At 32.7% G+C, this 25375-nt stretch overlaps 1 protein-coding gene across 1 annotated transcript in view; it reads right to left on the bottom strand.

The window, feature by feature from the left end:
- Nucleotides 1-366: 366 nt before the first annotated feature.
- SI (sucrase-isomaltase) overlaps nucleotides 367-25375 on the bottom strand; it is a 99412-nt gene continuing 74403 nt past the window's right edge. Inside the window, exons 36-48 of the mRNA XM_032406206.1 lie at nucleotides 24870-24957; nucleotides 23788-23926; nucleotides 18165-18298; nucleotides 17165-17199; nucleotides 16964-17080; nucleotides 13616-13764; nucleotides 11678-11762; nucleotides 11537-11593; nucleotides 10802-10926; nucleotides 8070-8158; nucleotides 4216-4265; nucleotides 3815-3982; nucleotides 367-567 (exon numbers count right to left, since the gene is read on the bottom strand). Of these exons, the coding sequence (XP_032262097.1) occupies nucleotides 499-567; nucleotides 3815-3982; nucleotides 4216-4265; nucleotides 8070-8158; nucleotides 10802-10926; nucleotides 11537-11593; nucleotides 11678-11762; nucleotides 13616-13764; nucleotides 16964-17080; nucleotides 17165-17199; nucleotides 18165-18298; nucleotides 23788-23926; nucleotides 24870-24957 (1305 nt within the window). The 3' untranslated portion in view covers nucleotides 367-498. The remainder of the gene's footprint in view (nucleotides 568-3814; nucleotides 3983-4215; nucleotides 4266-8069; nucleotides 8159-10801; nucleotides 10927-11536; nucleotides 11594-11677; nucleotides 11763-13615; nucleotides 13765-16963; nucleotides 17081-17164; nucleotides 17200-18164; nucleotides 18299-23787; nucleotides 23927-24869; nucleotides 24958-25375) is intronic.

Below are 25375 nucleotides of genomic sequence, written 5' to 3'. Positions count from 1 at the left end.
GACAATTTCCTTTTGGAAAATAAAGAGAAATGTATACTTTCTATGCTTATATACATTTTATTTTCTGTTTTTTAATTAAATGTACATACTAAGAATTAAATCTGATGACAACTATTGTGACATGACTTAAATTTACTAAACATTGAAGAAAATATTGTATACAATTACACAAAAAATTCATTTAAAAATCACCTGTTCTAATGTCTTAGTTACACACATATATATTTAGTAACTAGTTTGTAGTTTTGGCTGATACTTAGCAAGGTAACTAGAACTATTTAAATCCTGCTCAATATGTTAAAAAATTGGATCCAGAACACATTAATATAATAAAATTAGTATTAATATTATTGTACATTGTGGAATAACTTTAAATAGATGTTATGAAATTCATATTTTATACAATGTAAGAAACCAACAAAAAGAGAAAACTATAAATACAGTGAAACTTAAATCCAGGTGTTAATTTCCCTTTGACAACTGGAGTTGATGGTGATCTCATGACCAGATGATTTGTATTGGTTCATCTAGAATAACATTATTCACTGTCAGATCAATATTTAATATCTAAAAACAAAGTAAAATGGTAATTATTGTTTAATCAGAACAGTGTTGTTTTTTAACAAAGATTATTTCCATATATAAATTCTCTCTAAGTTACAGAATAGTCTTTGTTTCTCTCTTTTTGATGAATTTTTATTCCAGAGCATTCGCAACTATTTCAGTAATAATCTCACCCAACCCACTCATTATACAGATAAAAATAAATCCTAGAGAGGTGGAATGGTTGTTAAAAGACTGTGAAAACTAAAACTATTAACCAATTATCTTGATTTCTATTATTTTATTCTTTCTTCATATTCCTAAACATGGAATTATTTATAATCGCATTACATAAATCTCTATGCTTCTTGCCCTCAAATACTAGGGCACATTTACACACAAAAATTAGACTGGAAATATGCTTTCTTTTGTATCAGTCCCAAAATGCTTTAGGATGCTGAATTTATTGCTAATAATTTCAATTTTGTTGGGTTAGTTTCTTTCACTGGACAGAATCTCAATTAGACCATGTAGGGACTCATTATGGAGGTGACTAATTGAGCAGCTGTAGTCAATCATCTGTAATATTTTTATGATATGATGATTTCATTAGACTTTACCATTGCTTTTTCTCCAAAGCACTCACATGACTTTCTTTTTTTTTTTAAGATTTTATTTATTTATTTGACAGAGAGAGACACAGCGAGAGAGGGAACACAAGCAGGGGGAGTGGGAGAGGGAGAAGCAGGCTTCCCGCTGAGCAGGAAGCCTGATGCAGGGGCTCGATCCCAGGACCCTGGGATCATGACCTGAGCCGAAGGCAGACGCAACTGAGCCACCTGGGTGCCCCTCACATGACTTTCTGTGCCTTAGCTCAGAAAATTTAGATTCAATTATCAAATATGCAAGAGAAGAGGAAGAGAATCAACATTCCTTTTCTGCTTACTGAATACCAGGCACTTTCTTAGGGACTTTATAAAATATACTCTTCACTAAAGCACAACATTCTAGGATTTATTTCCCACACTGTAGAGTAGAAGAGTTGAAAAAGTAAAAGTTAAATAATTTTTAAAAATACATATTAACCAGATTTGTAACTGACCCTCTTACACCAAAACCTAACTTAGTTCCTTTATATCAAAAGTGAAAAGCAACAAGTACATCAGATAATTTTAATGCCTGTACATAAGGCAAAAAAACATAATTGTTGCTAGGAAAATGTTTTAAAAATTCTATCAGTAGAGGGGCACCTGGGTGGCTCAGTTGGTTAAGCATCTGGCTTCAGCTCAGGTCATGATCCCGGGTCCTGGGATAGAGCCCAGTGTCAGGCTCCCTGCTCAGTGGGGAGTCTTCTTGTCCCTCTCCTGCTGCCCCTCCCCCTGCTCATGCTCTCCCTCTCTCTCTCTCTCTCTCTCTCGAATAAGTAAATGAAATCTTGTATCGATCCAGCAATTAAATCATGCTTTGCATGTAATTCCCACACCGATGGAGAAGGGCAACCAGGATAAAGAAATTGACCACTCTCTACTTTTAGCATATATCTATAAAGGTTGGGAACACTAGGTGCTCATAAATACTTGTTTTATTAAATGAATTTAAGAAGGAACTACTCAATTGTTAGTAGTTAAAATTAATATCTTCTTTTGGAATCACTGAGGTAATAAAATAACATAAAAATTTCTTCTTAATACTTAAAATTCTTTGTGAACTAGTTTGGAAGCAGTGGAATGAGCTTTTTTCTATAAATGATGTTTTTATACCAAGTATCTGGTCAAAATGAACTTGAAATAATACTTGACATGTTAAAATATCTAATTTAACATTGTTCACCTGACTGTATTCAGTTTATTTTTATAGTAAAAGTTAGGAGCTTTATTTTTACCAATGTAGTACTAAATAAAGAGAAAGAAAAAATATATATAGCAAATTATCCTTTTTAATCTGATTAAATTTGGGCAGTTCAAAAACACTGATTGCTAACTGTGATCAAAAACCATTGACTATCAATTCCTGGAGAATTAATTTTTCCCTTTGAAGGACTCAGTTTCTTGGTCTGCCATATGAGACCCCTGGACTAAATCAGTGATTCCCTTACCTTGCAATTTTATAAACCGGTGAAATTTTAAAAAGAAGAAAAATGGGGGTGAGGCACTGAGTTATCAACTTTTATTTTACCAAGGAAGGACATTAAGTATACAAAACTTTAACTTCCCAACCTTGATATAATTTAAAGGAATAAAAGCATTCTGATGCCAAAATAGTAATGAAGACATAGTTCTATATTAAAGGGGAAATAACACTGGCCTACAAAACAGCAGTAACAATAGGACAGCTATTAAGTTTCAACTGGATGGAATGACCTTTCAGGTGCTGTTCACCTCTCACATTTGTAAAATCTATGAGGACCTAAGACTGTGGTCCAAGATACAATTATTAATTTTTTAAGTTAAAGTCAGTCAAACAACTAGCTGTTTTATAAGTTAGGTATCTGAAGTGACTGTTGATTAAGAGCTAGTTATTTTTATCAAGCTATAAACACTACCAGGTACATACACACACACAATTTTAGTGGTAGAGACATAGCCTTGTACTTGGATCATTTATAACAGTTAGCTGTTGATTAGAATATATGTTATTTTAAATCTACCTTTTTGGGACACAGATTCCAGAATTTAGAATTGGAAGGAGCTAAAGAGATTGTTCACTTGCATATTCTTATTGAATTTGAAAGAAAAAGAAGGCTTAAAATTATTTGTTCTAAGTAAAAAACTAATTACTGGCAGCAACTGGACTTTAACATAAAAATCCCAATACCTTGTCTATTGTATGAATCATACCTTTATACACCTGTATGTGAAATTATTCATGAGTGCCAATAGACATTTCTATTAATTGTGCAAGGATTCCCAAATATATTTTATCCAAGATGTATTAAATATTTAAATGTAAACATTCTATAATTGAAAAAATATATATATTTTGAGGCACTTTACCATATAGGGATAACAATGACTTAGAGGCTTAATGTAAATTTAATCTTGCTTTGATTATGTCAGGAAAATTGTAACACAGATGCCACTAGGTTGATTTGTATGACAGGTTACTAAGGATGATAATATGGAGATCCATTTGGAAGTTTAAGGAAAATGAATAAACAACAACAGAGGTCATAGGCAACCCATAATTATGTTTTGTTAGGGTTAGGTAATAGAAGACATCCATATAGATGCTTTAAAAAACTCCATTAATTTTTTTTTCTTACGTCACTTACCTCTTTGTCTGGTTCTTGAGTAAATTTAACTGCTTCTGTATTTCCATTATATATGAGATTAACCTCATTAACAGAAGTCCTCCCTTTCCCCCATATGCTGATGAATCCAAGCCTCATTTCATCTTTGTTTATGTAATCATTTTTCAGTATAGTGCTTGTCAAGGTATTCTATAAAGAAAAATAACTAATTTAAACCTTTCACTTTCAAAAGCAATTAAATCTTTTAAAGCATGTATCTGTTAATCAAAATGTATTTCATAGTACAGCAAATTATTTATTCATATATTTGAAATGAGGTATGTTATACAATAAATATAAAATATGGAAATATAAAATATGGAATAAAACTTCAAATATTATTTAACACAATTGCATACAAATGATCTGACATGAATACATACCTGGTTTAAATTAAATTGTGCCGAGAAATATAAGCCTTTTTCATAGGTGTCTGTAGAGAGAAAAAAAGGTAATATATTTATATTTCCAAAGAAGAAAAATAGTAAAAACAAGAATATTTTGTTTCTCTTTCCTAGTATAAAGGGTATCAAATACCATCAAGTTATATCTCATTTTTCTCTAAGTTTACTTAACTTGTTCAAACACAGTCCAAGGAGCACTGAAATATGAAGGATGAATCATCAGAGAGGTCCCTAGAAGGACAGGGTAGGTTGGTGTGTGTGTGTATTTATGTGTAGGAGGGTAACACGAAGGAATGACAGGTCTAAAATCACCTTAACACAGCTCTGGGAGAGTGAAAAAAGTCCAAGAATAAACAGAATTGGGTGGTGATAGTGGTGGACACTTACTGGCCACTTCAATGACTCACAGTATAATCATATCTAACAAGCAAAATGAACATGATGGAAACTTATTCTAGTGTCATTTGAGAAAAATATTCAGTTGCTAGGGATTATTATAGGTCTACTGAAATCAAACTGATAAAACAGAGTTTATATCCATTTCTTTATCTAAGTATAATCTTGCCATATTTAAAATCAATTTTTAAAATAATTTTACAGCTAAAATTTAAGTGCTTACTATTTGTCAACTTTTAAGTACTTTGTCACACTGCTCTAAAAGGTATGTCCTTTTATTGTTCTCATGGTTGAAGAGGAATGTGACTTCCAGAGAAGTTAAATAAATGGCTGGAAGTGAATCACATAATTATTAACGAAATCTGGAGTCAAGTGCAGCTTTCCCTGAATTCTAAGACTGTGTTTGTATGTAAAACCAAACAAGCATGGGTAAGGCAGAAACAAGTGTTAAAATAACATTGAGGGGCGCCTGAGCGGCTCAGTCAGTTAAGCGTCTGCCTTCGGCTCAGGTCATGATCCCAGGGTCCTGGGATGGAGCCCCACATCGGGCTCCCTGCTCTGCAGGAAGCCTGCTTCTCCCTCTCCCACTCCCCCTGCTTGCGTTCCCTCTCTTACTGTGTCTCACTCTGTCAAAAAAATAAATAAAATCTTTAAAAAAATAAAATAAAATAACATTGAAAAAGTAACAAATTTTAATTGCCTTTTCCAACTTATACATGCCAGCACTGTATTAAATAATTCTTTGAAAAATTGCTTAATCTGCAACTAATTTTGCCTACACTAAAAATTAAATTATATTCTGCCTAAAACCTTTTTTTCTATACACTAATGTATGCATGGTTTATTTGATACGTGTTTTAAGGCAAATATTTTAGTCTAATTTTTAAATATACAGTTATAGCTTCAGTTTTTAAGAGCAATTTTTAAAGTATATAACTATGAGATAAAAGAACACAAAAGTGAAAGCTATTAGGAGGATATGGGCAGTTTTGTTGTTGTTTTAATAAATAAGCAAAAAATATCACATATGATCTCAGTCAAGGGTACACATATATCTATTTCAAAGACAAGTAGGACAAAATAAGATTTTACCAATCTACAACATTATTATCTAGAATGGTCAGACTTTACTTAATATACACAAATTTCGAGATAAGTTTACAATAGTCTCCCTTTAGGTGGGGGGAGGTTAGATTCTAAGACCCCCCATTCGGGATCTGAAACTACAGACAGTACCAAGCCCTGGATATACTAAGCTTTTTCCTATAATACTTACCTCTGATATAGTTTAATTTATAAATTAGGCACAGTAAGAGATTAACAGTAACTAATAATAAAATAGGACAATTATAACAATATACTGTAATAAAAGTTATGTGAGTGTGGTCTCTCACTCTCACAATATCTTAGTGTGCTATATTCATTCTTGTTGTGATGATGGGAGATGATAAAATGCCTACATGATGAGATGAAGTGAGATGAATGACTTGGGCACTGTGACGTAGCGTTGGACTACTACTGACCTTCTGACACTATCAGAAGGAGGATTGTCTGTTTCTCCACCGTGGTTTTCCACGGGTAACTGAAATTGCAGAAAGCAAAACCATGGATAAGGGGGAACCGCTATATTTTGTCTTTGATTTTCTTTGAGAGAAAAAAATATGTCAGCAAATAATATTTTATAAAATGTGAATGTACTTAAAGGAGGAAATAATTCCATGCCTATCAACTAGATTGATGGGCTTGCTGAGAGAGAAAACTTCTTTGGAGATTCTGACCTGCTGAATCAGACACTCCATAAGCATTTGTTGTATATTGTTGTTGCTATTTACTCAAGAAACTTCAAGGGATTATCTGAAATCTTCGTACTTAATTACAACAAATATAATGAGTTTGTGAAATATAATCAGAAAACCCCAAATTGGCGAGAATAATTTTGTATGCTTACATGGAATGATCATAAATAAATATTTGAAGTATGTCGTTACTTTCCAGTGATTAAAAAATAAAATCTCCCATGAAACTTTAATAGGGTAAAGGTCATACCAAGTTATTTCATCTGTATCTTAGTTTGATAGGAAGAGCTGGAGAAAAAATTTCTAAGAGAAGCATTGTCTCCCTTGCTGTTCAAATGAATTAACTCAATTTATTGGATAGGTAAATTCAAAGGTTCCAAGACAAGGATGCAAATTATGCATAACTCAACTTTACAACCCTGGGAAACTGTAGGCAAATTCAAAGTACAGCCTGCTGGGCCCAGGTGAGAAAGGCTGCAAACTTTGTTGAACCCCAGTTAATGTGTTAACGAAGGTCAGGACTCTAAAAACATAGGATTTTAACTGATAGAGGTTGATTCTTCACCTTAAATCACAAAACACTGGGAAAAGGTTTTTGTTTTTTTAAGAGTCTTGCTTTTTACCATATGATTCTTGTATCAACCTTCTGATACACTTTATTTACTAATAAATAGATTCCCATTTCTTAGGGTTGCAAAATATTAACTATGATTTACCTAAAAAGATGAAAAATACATTTCTTGGCTAGTAATGAAAGATCTGTCTTCTGTGGATAATTTATTTAAATTGCACTGAACTACCCCATGAGAACATCAGCTCCACACAGATGTTAGTTTTTATGTTAGTATTTATGTAGTTTTATTGTGTTAAGAGAATGTTCAGAACTCCCATCTAGTACAGTGGCATTGTTAATGACAGTCAATAAACCTAATCCACAACTCGTGTTTACTTAACAACATAATAATCACCTGAAGGTGATACCTGGGCTTCTCCCCAAATTAATGGAAATTAAATGGTTCTCAGAATCTGCATCCTTAATAAACTACTCCAAGTGATTCTGATGGCAATGGTCAGCAAAGCACACACTGTTGCAAGCCTAGCAGTTCTGTCTGATCTTAAGAAACAGTCATGGAGTAAACATAGATCTAAGTTTACATCCTTAAACTTTTCATGTAAAAAATACTGAATTTAAAAAACAAATAGGAATGAAGTACAGAGACCAAAGTTGAGTTTTGTTTCTAGGCTATCTCATGTTTTAGAGGCATCCTTTATGCATTGCCATGTGCGCGTAGCATTTCAGCTCAGATGACCTCACACGTACTGAATGTCTGTCATGTGAATGGCACGGGCCACCTTCTGGGAGTAACAGATGATCAATATACATTCTCTGTCCATATACATCTCTTAGTTATTCAGACATTTACCATAGGGATTAACTACACTTAGGGTAAGAGGAAAGTCTTTGATGTTTAGAATACTATGTTTTTAAGTTGATTTAGCTAATTATTCAGCTACTTTAGCTTTGGATAATATTATTAGCCTTTCATTCAGCTTCCAATGTACTAAAGTAGATAACATAAAAGCAATGTGAGATAATATGTATGCCATCAATTACATTTATTTACTAAATGGGACACTTACCTATACTCTCTCCATCATCCCAAAACAGAGATCCCTGTGCCATCTGATTAGTATCTGCAGCAACAATGAGCTTCATGTAATTTTGTCGACTAAAAAAAAGAAATATAATTTTACCTATGTTTATAGAATAGCGTATGTATAGTTATGATATGGTATCCATATAAGTATCCAAAGGAAAACAAATAAGAATATCAACTAAGGAGAATACAAACTGTTTTAGACAAAGAAAATTAAAGGCCTTCCCTTAATAATGAGTTACTAGGAATGACATAAACCGTAAAATCCTTCATATTTAATAGAAAATATCATGCGTGTCTTTTGATCTCAAGAGATCACCTACTTAACAGATCAAAAGGGGACTCATTTATAATAGTTAAAGCCATATTAAGTTTATTGATATATTTATTTATTATTCTCTCTGCTAATCCTGCCACTGACCATTAAACATGAAACTATATTAATAGCGTTTTTTATCTATTATAATTTAAGCCTTTTTCACATTTCCATACATAAATCACTGAGTTATCATTGGAAATTATCAATAAGAATGTGAAGAGTAGCCTGCAAGTTGTAATTTCTAACCTTGAAATGGGCAATGCCTCCCAAGCTTTTGCCTACATAGGCCCATCTGTGAACAAATTATCAGCTTCCCTCTTCACTGTACAAGTGATTTGGTTTGACAGCCTCATATTGCTAAGGAAGGATTTCTCAGACAAATTATGCTTAGATATAATTGCCTTTTCCAATCACAAATGTTGAAAGTTGTACTGCCATGGAAGTTCTCTAAAATATCCAGAACATCTAGAGTTCAAATCTCTATAGCAACTTGGTATTGTCCATGTAAAGATGTTATCATGTCTCAGCATGACTACATACATATATGTATATGTATGTATGCATTTCAGTTCATAGTTGCAGGGTAAAAGATAAGTATATCTTATTAGCAACATTAAAAATCTGGTTTAACCTACAATTTTCCAACATATTTAAAACTTAAGATTAAAAAGTGTTTCACAGTTTACATTCTACCCTATCTATATACCTAACCCTGATATCCTATTTACTTTACTCCTCTACATACACACACACACACACACACACACAGTGGCCTCACTACTTGTCTCTTACAACAAAAGGATTCTTCAAGGCCCAATTTATAAATGGTCTCCTCCACGAAGCCCTCACTTCTCAGATATAATTATCTCCTCTTTAATTGGTATCAGGGTAGAATATTGAAAGAAATGGATCTGGATTGTTCCAGGAGATAGAAAAAGTCCATTCATGCCAAATGGGGCTGTCAGCATGTAAATCACCAAATGAGTGGATATAACATGAGAAGAAAAGAGGAACAGAGACTGAGTCCTCTAGAATCTGAATGTCTAAGCCAGGAACTTAGGCCACTCTGGTGAAAGGATTTACTCTTACATCAAACACAAAAAATCAGTGGACCCATGATCTCTGGTAGGTTGGGCATATTGCTGAATGAGAGGGAGAGAATACCAGGTAGGGGTCCTAGGGCAATGAAGAGAAGGTCTTAGCCAGATCATCAGTTATGAATGGTAATGTGTAGAAAATATGAATTAATATGAATTATCTTTCATCTTTATATGGGACAAGGCTGTAAAAAACAGGTCTGGTTCTTCTGCGGACAGCAGTGGACTTGTAGTTTGAAGAAGCAGTGATATTTTCAATGGATACCTACATTTTCATAGACCAAAGTGAGTTAGGAAATACTTCACAGGACTGACAGAAGGAGGTAGAAAGGGGGAACAGAAAAGGTGGAAGGAAAGAGAAATCTTCTGAGCAATATTGGCTTAAAGTTTATAGAAAGGTTCATTTAAGAAATCATGTTTCAATGAAATAAATAATATTTCTTTCCACATGTCAGAGGCATCAAAAATGATGAGTACTTAGGTAAAGCAGCCACTCAAAATACAAGACATTCATTTGTCAATATCTTTGCATATTTATACAGAAGACATGAAGTTTTAGTTGGTATTTTGATCTGGGGACCTTTCTTACTATTAGAAGGAATATCATGTTGGAAGACAATTTTTCATGAGTCTCAAATATCTGCATATCCTTGCATATGGGTGGGGAGAGGCAAAAGGAGAGGGAGAAAGAGAATCTCAAGCAGACTCTCTGTTGAGTGCAAAGCCCTATGTAGGGCTTGATCCCACGACCCTGAGATCATGACCCCAGCAGACTTCAAGAGTTGGATGCCCAACTGACTGAGCCACCCAGGTGCCCCTGAACTATATTTTAATGGATGTTTTTAAAGAAAACAGTATTAGAAGATAGGGCAGTGTTTGCTTTTAAATTAATTTAAAAAACTTTTTATTGGCCAGTATAATAAAGATAAGTCCCCTTGAAAACAAAGAATGAACAGATTTGCTTACAGCCCATTATAAAGGACTGAGTGCCTAAGCCTGGAGTTCCTTAGCTGACACAAACCTCCTACATTCGCAGCATCTGCCTAGGCCTAGTCCACTCCATGTCATCCCCATGGGACTTCAGGGACAAGGAAAACTGGAACAAACATGAAATTCAAGTCTCTTGTTATGCCATGAGTAAGAAAGACATTTGTCTCTTACCCAACATCCATGACACTGTGACAGACTAACTTGCTCATTTGGAAATAGGATAAAATCTCAGACCCTTCCCAGTTCTTGACAATTCTAGCATAACGTACCTCAAAATTTAATCTGAGCTCTTGTAAACACTTCACTTACCTGTAAAATGTGTTTTTATCAGGCTCTTGACATGGTAGGATGTAACCACCACGGACATGTAGGTTTATTGTATATAAAGGAGCGTTAAATACATGAAATTCTCCTCTGACACCAATATCTTGGCCCTGGAAATGAGAAGGTTAGAAGGAAGAACATAAGCAGCAAGAAATGGAATCATCAGCAATATTGGTGTTTGATGTATCAGACAAAAATATTGGTATAAGTGTATCGTAGACTTAATATAAAAATTAATAAAAACTCAAACACATATTCAGGAAAACATGTTACTTAAAGTATGCACTTAGTTCTTAGTTATTAATAGCTTTGAAAGTAATTCACCACTATTTGTTTTTGTGATGCTCTAATTCAGAAAATATGTGGGTTTTGAAAGGTCACAAAGTTATTCCTGACTTGTCATATACATTATTCTTGGAAGGACTGTATTAGCTTTAATGATAATTTTGCATATTTGATACAGGACAATGACCTTCTTGTGTACAATGTGCACTCTCTATGTTTATTCAATAAAATAAATCAATGACTCCATAACGAACTATGGCAGAATAAATTAACTCTCTTTCACTGTGTGGTAATTTGATTCAGCTGTAATTAGCAAGAAATATCTTACTCTTTTTAAGTGTAAAGTAAACCAAATATGCCGCCAATGAAAAGGTTAGGACCAAACTGTTACTCATATCCTTTTAGTCAATTCCCCAGAATTTCTTAACCACTTACCGTATGATAATCAAACCACCGGGCATCAGGGACATAGCCTTGTACAGTGTCAGCATACTGGAATTTAAAAATACAGTCATTAAAAACATATAGGCCAAGAAAAATAATATTTTGTGAACAAAAACATATGATAAGACTTACAGGTTCCAACACAGGAGTAACCATAAACGCTGGACCCCACAAGAACTGCTTGAATATATCCCAGGTTAGCTTGTCATTAAAGAACCTTGACAAAATATTTTCAAATAATTAAATCAAAGAACTTCATTTCTCCTGAATACCATAAAATAATTATTCAAATCACATTTTGCAGTATAGACTTTTGTGGACTGAAGTGAAAACCAAACTATAAACAAATCTAAAACAATTCTATCACTTGGAATTTATGTTCAATAAGTAGTACAATACTTTATAAGTTAATGTAGATTATAACTAAACTTCCTGACAAAATACAGAGAATTTGTATAAGGCCAACTGAATGAGAAATCTTTGAAGAGAATTCACAGAGGTACAAATATTAACTTTGCCTAGTAGATCAACAAACTAGGAAGCAAAAATTATAAATACTCTGAAAGAGAATTGTGAGGCAAGTGTGCTATAAGAATCTTGACTCAGTAATTTAAAAAGATTTTGCTTCCCAGAATCCATAATAAAAAAAAGAAAGAAAAGGGAAGAAAGAAAGAAAGAGAAAAAAGGGAAGAAAAAGAAAGAAGGGAAGAAATAGAAATGAGCCAAAAAATAAAAAAAAGATTTTGCTTATTTTATTTAAATTAGAACTCACTGAATAGTGCATTTAATGTATTTCTGAATTTCAGATACAAATGGAAACACCAAAATCTGTTCTCCATAGTTTGAGAATAGTCACTATTAAATGTCCACATTTTTTCTCTAATTGAAACAGAACTGCACATTTTTGTTTGTTTGTTCTTTTGTTTTTGTTTTATTTTTCTACGAACTGAGATTCGCCAAGGTGGACTGCTGAATTTACTGCTTCATGGACTTCCCATGGGAAAAAAAGGCCCAGATGTTCTCAAAAGGACAAGAGTCTGCAGAGTTAATAATAATGTTTTAGTTGGGGACTCAGTCCAGAGTTGATATTCTGACTCTTCTGGGAAGTTAATAGGAAGAAGACAGAAGGGGAAACTCTGGAAATAAGAGAGGCAAGATATTAATAAAATTTTACCAGAAATAAAGAATGGATTATGGTACATAAATTAATAAAATAACTGGAGGATAATGTGAATTTAGGAAGACCTATTATTTTTTAAGACCCTATCATCAGAACAGATGGCATATTGATCAACCTATTATTTTTACCATTTTGCCTTGCATATTATTATTTAATGTAGTAAATACATGCTGTGTATTTTTACTGATTTATCAATTGTGCAATCTAACAAATCACCTTACTCAATTACTCTGGTAATATAGAGTACACAGAAGTTAAGTTTGATTATTTCAAAGGTTTTGTTATTTTTGTTTGAATGTGTTGTTGTTGTTGTTGTGACATCAACAGTAAGAATTAGCTTGTATTTGCCTTAAAAATAGAACAGGCTAAAATTTTTATAACTATGCTCCATAGAATAGAATTTTAAGATTTGATCATATATCAGTTTGAGTTTTAAGAAGTGAATTGAAAACAATTTTCTAAGGAAAATGTTAGAACTGTTCTAGGGTACTCTATAACACACCTCCAAGAAGAGGTGAGATGGTTTTCTTCAGTCAGGCACATATATATATATATGGTAGATTTACTTAACTGCTATGAACTTCAGTTAATCAAATCATTATATAGAGATAATACTACTTGCCTCCATTTTTAAAATATTCAATATAATAAGGTATGTAAATCTAAACACTGGGTATATAGTAATTATTTCTAAGACTTATTATTTTTCAATAACTGATTAATGTTTCATTTTTAATATCATCTTGTTTATTAATATCTATTTATGTAAAATGTGTACCAAAATAGCAATGAAAATGTTTCCAATTTCAAATATCCTACACTATATGAGATTATTGAGTAAATTAAATGAAATCTATCTCTTTTTGGCAGAAAAAAGAATTTGCACTTACTCATGCAAAAGGGGTCGAATAACAGTGCCACCATGAGCATGAATTTCATGCATCTGTGTATAGAAATAGGGCAATAAAGTGTATCTAATATTTAGAATATTCCTTGACATTTCAGAAAAAGTTTCATTCCATGAAGCAGGATCTTGTCTCTGAAACAAAGCAGAATGAAATAGTCATAAGCTCTTTTCCTTGTTTAAATCATAATTTTCAAATACATGTTTGGAAAATAAAAAGTACAAAATAGTATTCATTCACTGCCATGTTCTGTATACTTTCTTCACAAAAATCACAAAAATCTTATGCAATAATATTTCTAGCTCATATGATGGAGAGAGAGAGAACATAATATTTTAATAAGAAAAATGCAAATTACACTCAGCTTGATTTAGTTTAGATGAACATATGTAAAGAGCAGTTCACATTTGAATAGATGGTAAATACATTGCCAATCACGGTGATAATCAGTGTAGGGATGAAAAGACTGGAAAAGAACTGAAATGCTGAACAAAAGTAGATTGAAATAAACAGAGACATGCAGAGCCCATCGTGGTGACCCCCACATTGTGTGTTCTCATGAGAAATGGATAAATTATGATATTAAAGAATTAAGATAGGAGAAAGAGAGGACCTAAGTAATGTTGGGTAAGAAAGAAGGACATGCCCTAGTCTGCTCTGGAATATACACTCCAGGTAAAAACGAAAATTGACACTGGAAAGATTAAAGCCTTTTAAAAAATGTTGCATGGCACCTGGGTGGCTTAGTTGGTTAAGCATCCAACTCTTTTTTTTTTTTTTTTTAAGATTTTATTTTTTATTTATTTGACAGAGAGAGAGTGAGAGAGAGAGAGAGCACAAATAGAGGGAGGGGCAGATGGAGAGGGAGAAACAGTCTCTCTGCTGAGCAGGGAGCCCTACGTGGGGCTTGATCCCAGGACCCCAGGATCAGGACCTGAGCCAAAGGCAGATTCATAACTGACTGAGCCACCCAGGCACCCCAACTCTTGATTTCAGTTCAAGTCATGACCTTAGGGTCAAGAGATGGAGCCTCACATCAGGCTTTGCGCTGAGCCTGGAACCTGCTTAAGATTCTCTCCCTCTCCCTCTGCCCCTCTCCCCACTTGCATGGCTCTCTCTCTCACTCAAAAAAAAAAAAAAAAAAAAAGTTGTTGTTGCGCTTACTGGTTAAAAAATAATAGGGAAGGTGATTAGTATTTTATATTTTAATTTGTACTAGGAAACAAACAGGCTGCCACATAACTCCAGGGAGCAATACTTTCAATGTTTTTTGTTGATATCAACAGGAATGATGATATTAAGAACTATGCCATATCTATGCAGATGCCAACTTTTTTAGATTTAGGTAGTAAGAAAGCTTGAATGATGACTGTTATCACTGGTATATGTAATAATGTTAGAATAGGCAAAACCTTGAAAGTAAAATGGTTCAAAAATTAGTAAGCTGTAACTGATCCTATTGTTACTACTTCCAAAGTCAAGTAAGAAGAAAGAAGTAAAAATCATATCTGTTGCTTACTGACTTCACTGACATTATTTCAGTTTTAACAATACAGGACTTAATTCTAAACCATATATATCCCTAAATTCAATTATACTACCTCATAATTAAACTTAAGTTGAAGCTTCTGTTCCAAAGATTTTTATTTAGAAATACTTCCTCAGTTTTTTCTGCTTCCATTTCATCTTCTCCAAAACTCCAGCCACCTTCCCATCATGGAGTCTTTCACTTACCCCCTCCACCTAAATTCTCTCCCATATCCTTATATTGGTTTTGGTTGCTGTGCCTCACTCAAGTCTCCATGCTTAAGTCATTTCATCCAAGATGACCTCCCTAAGTACTCCTCCTAAAACTGACTCCCCCTAAATCTCTATCACTTTAGCTTACACCATTTTCCCTCATACGCATTTATTTATACCTGACTATACATATATATATACATATATACATATACACATACACACACATAATTGCTTATTATCTCTATCTTGCCTATATTATATGAATCATGGGGCAGGGACTTTGTAAATATTAAATAGTAGACTCTTCATAAATACTGGTTGAATAAATCCTTGTGTAGGCTTTTATTGATTCATTCCACTCTTCCAATATTATAGCTTCCTAAATTGCATTACTGACAGCAAGTTTTCCTGTTAAAATATTCCTATTCCGTCAAGCTATGTTACTGCCCAACTTTCAAATTCTTCCAAAATGTGGTCCCATACTGCCTTCTATCCTTATATAGATCTTCATTTTTATTTTCATTTTCTAAAATAAATCCTTCCCTCTATTCTAACTAAAATTTCCCAGGAGGGACACAAAGATTTCATAGCACCTGATGAGCTCCACCACTCAGTTACTACTGCTAGAACCCATCCTTCAAAGACCAGCTCTGTCTGCTATTCTTCCATGATGTGCATTTTGATAATTCATCTTTCCTCTGCACTTTACTAAAAGTATCACAAAATTTAGCACTTAGTTAGATATTTCCTCTAATTATTCATACGTTTCCATAATTTTTAATATTGTCACCTCTCTTTCTCAAAAATTTCTTTCAGACAATTTAGTAACATGGAGAGTTGTGCCACCACACAAGAATTAGCTCTCATAATTCCCTTTTCCTTTTTTTTTCTCAATTTCTCAACTCATTGTCTTAACATTTGCCTTTTAAATCTGCTCATTTTCATACACTGATACTAGTATTTCAAATGACTTTTCACTTCTAATTATTTAGTTTGAAGCTGACTTTTTTATTGTTCTATCTCAGTTGGAAGAAGTTCAGGAAGCAGTTCCCCCCTCCCCCCAGGTATTCCAAAATTATATAGAACAGCAGTAAGTATGTCAGCTAACCAAGTTCTAAACCCCAAAGTATAAAGTAACCCAAATCAGAAAATTCTCAAAGCAATGAGCTCAGATGTCCTCAGTAAATGTAGAGGTTCATTCAAAGTATGCATTGAAAATCAGCCTGGTAGGGTGAATTCTTTTTTTTTTTTTTAATTTGCAATGATTTTTGTTTATTATTATGTTCAGTTAGCCAACATATAGTGCATCATTAGTTTTTGATGTAGTGTTCAATGATTCATTAGTTGTGTATAAGACCCAGTGCTTATCACAACATGTGCCCTCCTTAATACCCATCACCCGGTTACCCTATCCTCCCACCCCCCTCCCTTCTATAACCCTCAGTTTGTTTCCCAGAGTCCAGAGTCACTCATGGTTTGTCTCCCTGTCTGATATCTTCCCATTCAGTTTTCGCAGAAGGTGAATTCTATTTAAAAATTTCTAAGGTTAGTAGGGCGAAAGAAATGAGAGTAGATGCAGTAACTACATACCCTAGTAAATGCAGTGTTGTGATTTCTTGAGTATGGATAAAATGCTCCAAGTTGCATCCAGCGGGCACAGAGCTCATATTCTGAATTGTTGAAGAAACCACAGATATCTGCTCCAGTCTAAAATATATTGTGATGTTTAATTTTAATCATTTGTTTCTTAATCTTTATAGTTATGAAGATAAAAGGAATAGAGCTACTTACATATGAGATTCCAAAGAGACTAAATTCCATCATACCTTAAAAAAAATCAGGAAAAAACTTAGAAAGCTACTATTTCATATATTTTGATATTTGATTTTTTCTATTTATGAAGATGTCCTATTTCTAATAACCTAATCCAATGAAACATTTTTCAGGTTATTAATATACCTTTCTATCATTTCCTCTTACAGCATTCAAGTTTTTTATGTTATAGTGTTAATGACATTTACAAAATGTCACTTTCAAGATGGTATATTTAGAGCACAAAACAGTTATAAATACATTATAGTATGAGAAAAAAGTGGTAGTATTTTCCTTGGTTTATTTTTTTAAAATAAAAGGCTATCTATGTAATTATTTAACCATAGGTCTCATCATTTGGAAAAAAAAATATCCTTGTGAAATAAAATCATCTGAGATCACTTCAATAATATAGGATTCATGCGATATCCCAGCTCTCCTTTTAAAGTAATATTTCTAAACACTGATTGTTTTCCTTGAATCCTAATATAAACAATAAAGAATTTTTAAAACTAGATCTGAAACAGAAAAGTATCCATTTCCCCTTTAAAATAATAATGTCTTATTTACTATTCACCCAACTATTGTCAAAAAACTCTTTAAAAATTTGGCTTGAAATGTTTCATTCCTTAGCATCTATGCGTATTCTTATTCCCTAGAATCTAGAATTTCTACCCATTTCTATTCTTAGCTCTAGATGTTATCTTTCCCAGTTCCTGCCCTTTCCCAGGGAACTGAGATCAAAAGGATGAAATTATTTTCTCAAAATAAACTAGTTAGATATCATTAGTTTCTATAAAGCATCCCAGATCCTACTTTCTAGCTCACTGTCTTTTCATCATGTTATTTGTCATAAAATATGATGCAAAAAAGCATGTTTCTGAAAAGGACTTATAAAGTATAGGAACTAGTACCAGCAAGAGTGAATACCTAAAAGGAAACTTCACCAGAGTAATGACACAGATGGTGACTCACATACCAATGATCGATTTTGCCAAACTGTCCCATTGTGCATAGTTGTCTCCAAGCCAATGTCCTCCCCATTGTCCACCACTAGGATATGTGGAACGAGAAATAACAATTCCTCTTTTGCCAGTTGTCTTCTGCAATGCACTAAGATAGATGGAAAGTTTTTACATGAGGTATTTTCAGATATTTCTACATATGAGCACCTCATTAAAAAGGTGTGTGTGTGTGTGTGTGTGTGTATGTGTGTGTGTATGGTGTTTTTGTGTTCTCTTACTACAACTAGCTCTTTATAAATGAGTCTTCTCTCATTATACTATAAAATTCTCACAAACATAAAGGACATGTATGTTTCTTCCCTTCCAACATTTACCAGACTGACATGCCTAAGTGGCCTTTGTTTATTTGTTCAATGAATACAAGTTAAGTCAACTACTGAAGTTATCATATCTTGAGTTTTTTGAATGAACTCATTTTATTCTTACTTAACTGTGTTCTCTTGAATAAAGTTCTAGGCTCTAACTATTGACTGCTCTAATCCTTCTCAATTATAACTTGTCAACACTTAATCTCCATATTACTCTACAGAGAATCTTTGCTACAATACTCTCTATTTTAGAGAGTAGATTAAAGGGAGCAAGTTTTTTGGGTGTTAAAAATAAAGCTAGTTGTTCTATTTCAAGCACAGAATCTATCCAAGGCTAGACATCAAGAGAATGAATTTTACAAATTACATCATTTTTTTTTCTTTTGTCCCCTCCTCAGTCTTCAATGACTTATTATTCATTTTAACACATATTCTAGTGCTAAAAATAATATAATAATGCATTATTTTATATTATCTGCATCTCTCTCTCTCTGTGATATCATAAGAGCATCTAAAGTAGAAAAATATCCCACTATTAATTGCAAGTAAAGTGTTTATATTATTTAAAATAAATTGTATATGAATAAGGACTACAGAACTATTCAGGAAAAAATACTTCAAATAATTAAGCAGACTTTAAAATCACTTTGGACCACAGTGTTTGTACTGATTTCTTTTTATATAGGTTTCTTCAGTAAGACCTTGAGATTCCTGAAGTTAAAGATAATGTCTTAATCTTCTTTGTATTTTTTGCACCTAATACAGTGTTTGGCATATACTAGTAGCTCAATAAATTTTTGAATTAATGAATATTTCAAATCAAAATTACAGGAAACTGGAAGTATTTTCAATGGACATAAGATGACAAATTGAACCATCTGTTAATAATAAAGACCATATTGTACTTGCTAACTTAAAATTTTCTACTTGCATGTATACCCATCTTTAAAAAGAAAACATAAGAAAACTATTTTTATTGCTTCATTTTCTAGAATAAATATAAAGTGTATAGTCTATTTAGGAACATTAACATATTTAACATACCTCACATATATTTGCTGACATTTAACAAGAAATGAATGATTATTTATATAGAGAATAAAAAAAACTGATGATCAATCTAAAAATATATGTGAAAATGTACATTCTAAGTTGAGTTACTTTGCAAACAAAATTGATTTTATTTAACTAATACAAAAAGTATTTATAAAGATAGAGCTGTTCCAAATTCTTAATGTGTTCACATTCGAGAAATATATATCATTTTTTTAAATTTTATTTATTTGACAGTGTGAGAGAGAGAAAGAGAGAGTATGAGACGAGCAGGGGAAGTGGCAGGGCAGAGAGCTGAGCAGAGAGCCTGACAGGGGGCTCTATCCCAGGACCCTGGGATCATGACCTGAGCCGAAGGCAGACGCTTAACCGACTGAGACACCCAGGCGCCCCCAAGAAATATATATTCTTAAAGAATTTCTTTTTTTTTTCTGCTGTATGCAAACATTTTTTGCTGAGGCTTTAAATCAATAACTGAACACATGCCTTGTTAGATTTCTGATTGAGAAGAATTCTGTGTTAAATATTTTCACAATAATTTTCCCTTAAGGACTTCTTGCATTAGAAGAATCTCCTCCGTAACCCTTCACAGAATATTTAGAGAACGAAACTTTTGAGAAATCACTTGCTGCCACTAAAAATATAATTTAAAAATCCCATCACTATAAATATTTTCCAAATATTTTCAACATGTTCCAACTTTACAAATGGTTTAGTCATAATGAATATAGCTTAATTTTAAGAAACACTTTTCACCTGTAGGACAGCTTGTGCTCTTTTACCAGTTGATTTTGGAAAATCTAATTTATAGAAAGGATTGTAATGCTGTTATGGAAGTATTTTTATTGTGTGTTTATAGTTGCCTACATTAGCATTTTTTTAAAAGAATTTTAAAACTTCTAAAAATACCTTAAATTATTGGGAAAAAGTCTATAGGAATATCTAAGAAAATAACTTGTATCTTTTGATCTTTTTTATTCCATTCTAAATTATGATTACAAAAATCTGGGGCATTTACTTAAAAATTACATATTTAACACCAAAGGGAGAATTTCCAAAGGGAGTCAAAGATTTTGATTTTTCTACATTCTCTCTAATGAAAAATATGTAATAATCTTTAAAGTCACTCAGGAGTTGTTGAAGTTGAAAATATGGAATATATAGTTATATAATCCTTGAATACTTGTCTGAAATTTGAACGCACAATTTGAGGTAGTTTTAAGTGTATTTATTCCTACATTTGAAGCATAGGCTATGTTTCAGTTCCACATTGAATTTTAAATAAGAGAAAGAAATCCACTGAAGACTGAAAGTTTTTGTATGGGATTTACATATGAAACTTCATTGCCACTGGTATCCGAGGTCCTTCCTCTAAAACTGCAGTTTCTCAAGCTGATTATTTATCTCCTGTTTCTGAGTCCACTCATTGTATTCTTTCCTTGGTTTTTCTTGTTTGTGACATTTAATGAAAAGAACAGTAGCAAGAACTAGTTGCATGTCAAATCTGCACCAGTTTGGAAAGACATAAGCTGCGTCAAAAAAAAGGAACAATAAAATACTACAGTCTGGATAACTTGAAGAAAAAAAATTTGTGTTTAATCCTTTCACTTTTCTCCAATGATAAATAAAAAGTCCTTAGTATCCATCCTTTGCTTAAATGTAAATGTAATTTGTTTATGTGTCCTTTTACATTTGTCAAGGTTTTTAAAAATATAGACTATATTTAATCTCTAAAATTTCTGAAGGAAAATTCAACATTTTTTTCTAACTGAAAAAATTAAATATCAAGAAAATATCTAAAACATGAAAATTCTAGGGTTATGTGTAAATTGAGCTATTTAACTCAACATTTAAAATTTATTAATTTGTTTAATTTAAATAACAAATGTGGTTGAAACTTTTACTGAAAATTTTATGAATAGGAGCAAAATTAACACTATTAAAGAAATGTATTATGACTTTAAATTTAAAAATGTTCTTTGGAAGATTGTACTGATCTCTTCCTCATAATGTTTGTTATTTAAGAGTAAAATGTACTTTAAATATCCCTAAATTTCCCTAAATATCTTTGTATATCAACTATTTAGAAATTTACCTACATTTCCTTAAATTTACTGAGCATCCCACAGTGTGCTAGAAACCATGAAATGTGTTCCAGAAGTTCAATTTACTACCTCAGGGAAGAAATTTTTTTTTCCATTTCCCTTAAACTACATAGTTTCATCTCAGAATGCACAAGTTTTGCCAACAAGATTATCAATCAATTTTCAGTATTTTTGTTCTTCTTAATATCTATATTTTTATGATAAAATGAGGTTAGCTGAGGATAAAAAGTGAGGATAATTGTGCTCCAAATTATATTCCAGTACGGTAAATTTAAAGAAACATTTGTCCCAATAAAAAAAATATTGTTGAAGATCAATTTGTTTACTCTTAAAAATGGTATTTCCTAGCCTTTCTACATGATTTTAGTGTCCCTACATTGGAATTTGGGGAACAAATCTGTGGTCATTCATTCATGTGATAATATCTTAAATAATTCACCTCTTCTAGGTTGAAAAAGTTTGGTTCTAAGATAAGCATGTTTCACTAACTGAGGAAATATTACCCATACCCTTTACTCCAAAATGCTTTTCATTCTTTTACCAACTTCAGTCATATATTAGAGCTGTGGTTTTCAACCCTACATGCTCACTGGAGTCACTTGGGAAATTTTTTAAAATTCAGGTCTTAGGTATAGTACAGACCAATTAAATCCAATTTTTTTTTTTTTTTAATCTCCAGGTGATTATACTGTGTAGTTAAGAGCCAGTGACCTAGGGGCACCTGGGTGGCTCAGTTGGTTAAGCGTCTGCCTTCAGCTCAGGTCATGATCCCAGGGTCCTGGATAGAGTTCCGCATCAGGCTCCCTGCTCAGCGGGAAGCCTGCTTCTCCCTCTCCCACTCCCGCTGCTTGTGTTCCCTCTCTTGCTTGTGTTTCTCTCTCTGTCAAATAAGTAAAAAAAGTCTTAAAAAACAACAACAAAAAAGAACCAGTGACCTAAAGCTGCATTGTGTGATATGGTGAACACTAGCCACATGGGACTATTAATTTAAATTTAAATTTATTACAATTAAATAAAATTTAAAATTGTGTTTCTGGGGATGCCTGGGTGACTCGGTTAAGTGTCCAACTCTTGACTTCAGCTCAGGTCATAATCTCAGGGTCATGAGATCAAGCCCCATGTCAGGCTTCACACTCAGCAGAATGTCTGCTTGAGATTCTCTCTCTTGCACTCTCTCTTTCTCTCTCAATTATATAAATACATAAAATCTTAAAAAATAAAATAAAATAAAACTCCATTTCTGAGTCACACTAACCATATTGTTCAATAGCCTTATATGGATAGTAGATACCATATTGGACAGCCTAAGAATTATAAAACATTTCCATCATTACAGAAAGTCTTATTGGACAGTGCTAATAAAGACTTGATATTCAAAGAATAGTTTGTGTTCCATCATCACTGGCCTCACATAAAAGTTTTTTTATTGTGGACATTAAATCAAGTTCACTTACACATATTGTAACTTGGTTATAATAGATTTAAATAATAGATTTAACCAAACTTTAATGCCTTAATTAATTACATCAATTATATATTATTTACTCATTTATTCATCCACGACTATTTATTGAACACCTATTATTTATTAATCACTGTGCTATTATGAGCTATTGAGGAACAAAATAACATTGTTCAGAATTGCTTTTGGAATGGGATGAAAATTTAAAACAATGATAAATAATACACATGAAGAGAGAGGAAGAGAAAGAGAGAGAGAGAAACACAATAATTCTAAGTGCCATAAAGGACCAAGTAAGTTACAACATTGGGAAGGAAAGTGCTACCAGATAAGGTCAGCAGGGAAGAAATCTTGAAGTAGGTAAAACATTAAATCTAATATCTAAAAGATAATAAAGAGAGGGCGCCTTGGTGGCTCAGTTGGTTAAGCGACTGCCTTCGGCTCAGGTCATGATCCTGGAGTCCCTGGATCGAGTCCCGCATCGGGTTCCCTGCTCGGCAGGGAGTCTGCTTCTCCCTCTGACCCTCCCCCCTCTCATGTGCTCTCTCTCTCATTCTCTCTCTCTCAAATAAATAAAAAAATAAAAATAAAATAAAATAAAATAAAAGATAATAAAGAGTCAAAAAGAATAATTATGAACATTGCTTACTCGTAACTAGGTTTCATTTGTGACCATCCATATAGATTGTGAACATTGTAATGCAAAACGGATGATCCATCACTAAGAATCTGCTCCGTTTCCATACACATAGCTCTGAAATGTAATCCATTAGCTCTTTTTGTGAGTTCTGGGAAGAGGCAATGGAAAAATATTAATATATTATAAAGTACCCTGTATCCAAATGTATAAATCATAACTATAAATTCTTTTGGCAAATCATTAATCATTGTTTTAAAATAATATTGATTTTTTAACCATTTGTACACTTTGTCTCTGCTAATTAAAAATGAAAAAAAATCTGCAATTGTAACTGACTGTAGTTACAATTGTGACTGAAAACTATATGGAAATTTTACTGTACTCAGCAACGAAAATGTTACCAATTAACATGAATTAATACAAACCTGAAATAAAAAGGGTACTCCTAAATGTCTACTATATTTTGAGCACTCAGATGTGACATACTGATTAAATAGACTTTTATTAAAAATCCACTTGGTAACATAAAGCCCTGGGGATAAGAACTGGGCAAATGCTATAACAACACTTATTTTTTATCCACTTTTTCTCAGCTAAAGATTCATTTTTTTCAGAGCTTTGCCATCACTTTAGATGTCAACAGTTTATGAACATAAGAGTAGGAGGATGAATGCTGAGTGACTGGACCCCTTTTTCTTGAGTCAGGAATGACCAAAGAAGTGCTATCCGTATTCTTTCATTTTTCCCCTAATGAAGAAAAATTTAAAAAGAAAACTTCATAAAAGTTTTTTTTTTTTTTTTTAATCTTAAGAATTATTGAGAATTTTCAAATCTGGGGAGATTCTCAAGAAAGTCAAAAGTAACAATTTTAAGCATGTTTAGTTAGGAATGTGTTCATATAAACACAACATATTTCTTGATTTTTCTTCTCAAAATAATGTTAAATAGTGTTGGTAATGGGTTGAGTTATGGTTCAATGTGTAGATGGGTAGTGGGAATTAGGAATGTGAAACCTATTCCCTACATCATAAGGTGTATAAACCTTATTAATAAATACCAATAACATCAAAGGTGTAGCAACAATATTGTACCTGGGAAATAAGGCGGATAATTTAACTCTGTATTTCTACATTTATTACCAACTGTTCCATGCACAAAACTTGATGGTTCATTCATGTCCTTAAAAAAAGAGAGAAAAGTGAACAAAAAGAATTTAGAAGATATATTCTCAAAGGAACTAATTCAGAGAGCCAATAAATTAAAGCAGCATACTTGAGCACATTCATTATTCTAAAGAGCAAAAATATAAGGCATCCCAATACTAAAGATTTAATTTATCTGTGTTTCTTTTTTACATTTCATGACTCCTTTTGAAAAACATAAAGTGTCCTGTATTTTTCTATAGATAAAATATAAATAAAAAAGTGAATTTTCTATGTTTTCTAGACATAAATTTAAATTATAATGGTGTGTATTCTCCCATGTCTTTCTCTCCATTCCTGCCCCCGAGCCTTCAATCAATTGCTTTTTTACAAAAGCAATTGTATGTGGTTTTTAAAACCACAAAATATAGTTTATACAGAAAACTTTTTATTTC

Source organism: Phoca vitulina, unplaced genomic scaffold (assembly GCF_004348235.1).
Source record: "Phoca vitulina isolate PV1807 unplaced genomic scaffold, GSC_HSeal_1.0 scaffold8, whole genome shotgun sequence".
In the NCBI taxonomy this organism is placed as follows: domain Eukaryota; kingdom Metazoa; phylum Chordata; class Mammalia; order Carnivora; family Phocidae; genus Phoca; species Phoca vitulina.
The sequence above is the reverse complement of the archived record's forward strand: the minus strand, read 5'-3'. Positions and strand labels throughout refer to the sequence as shown.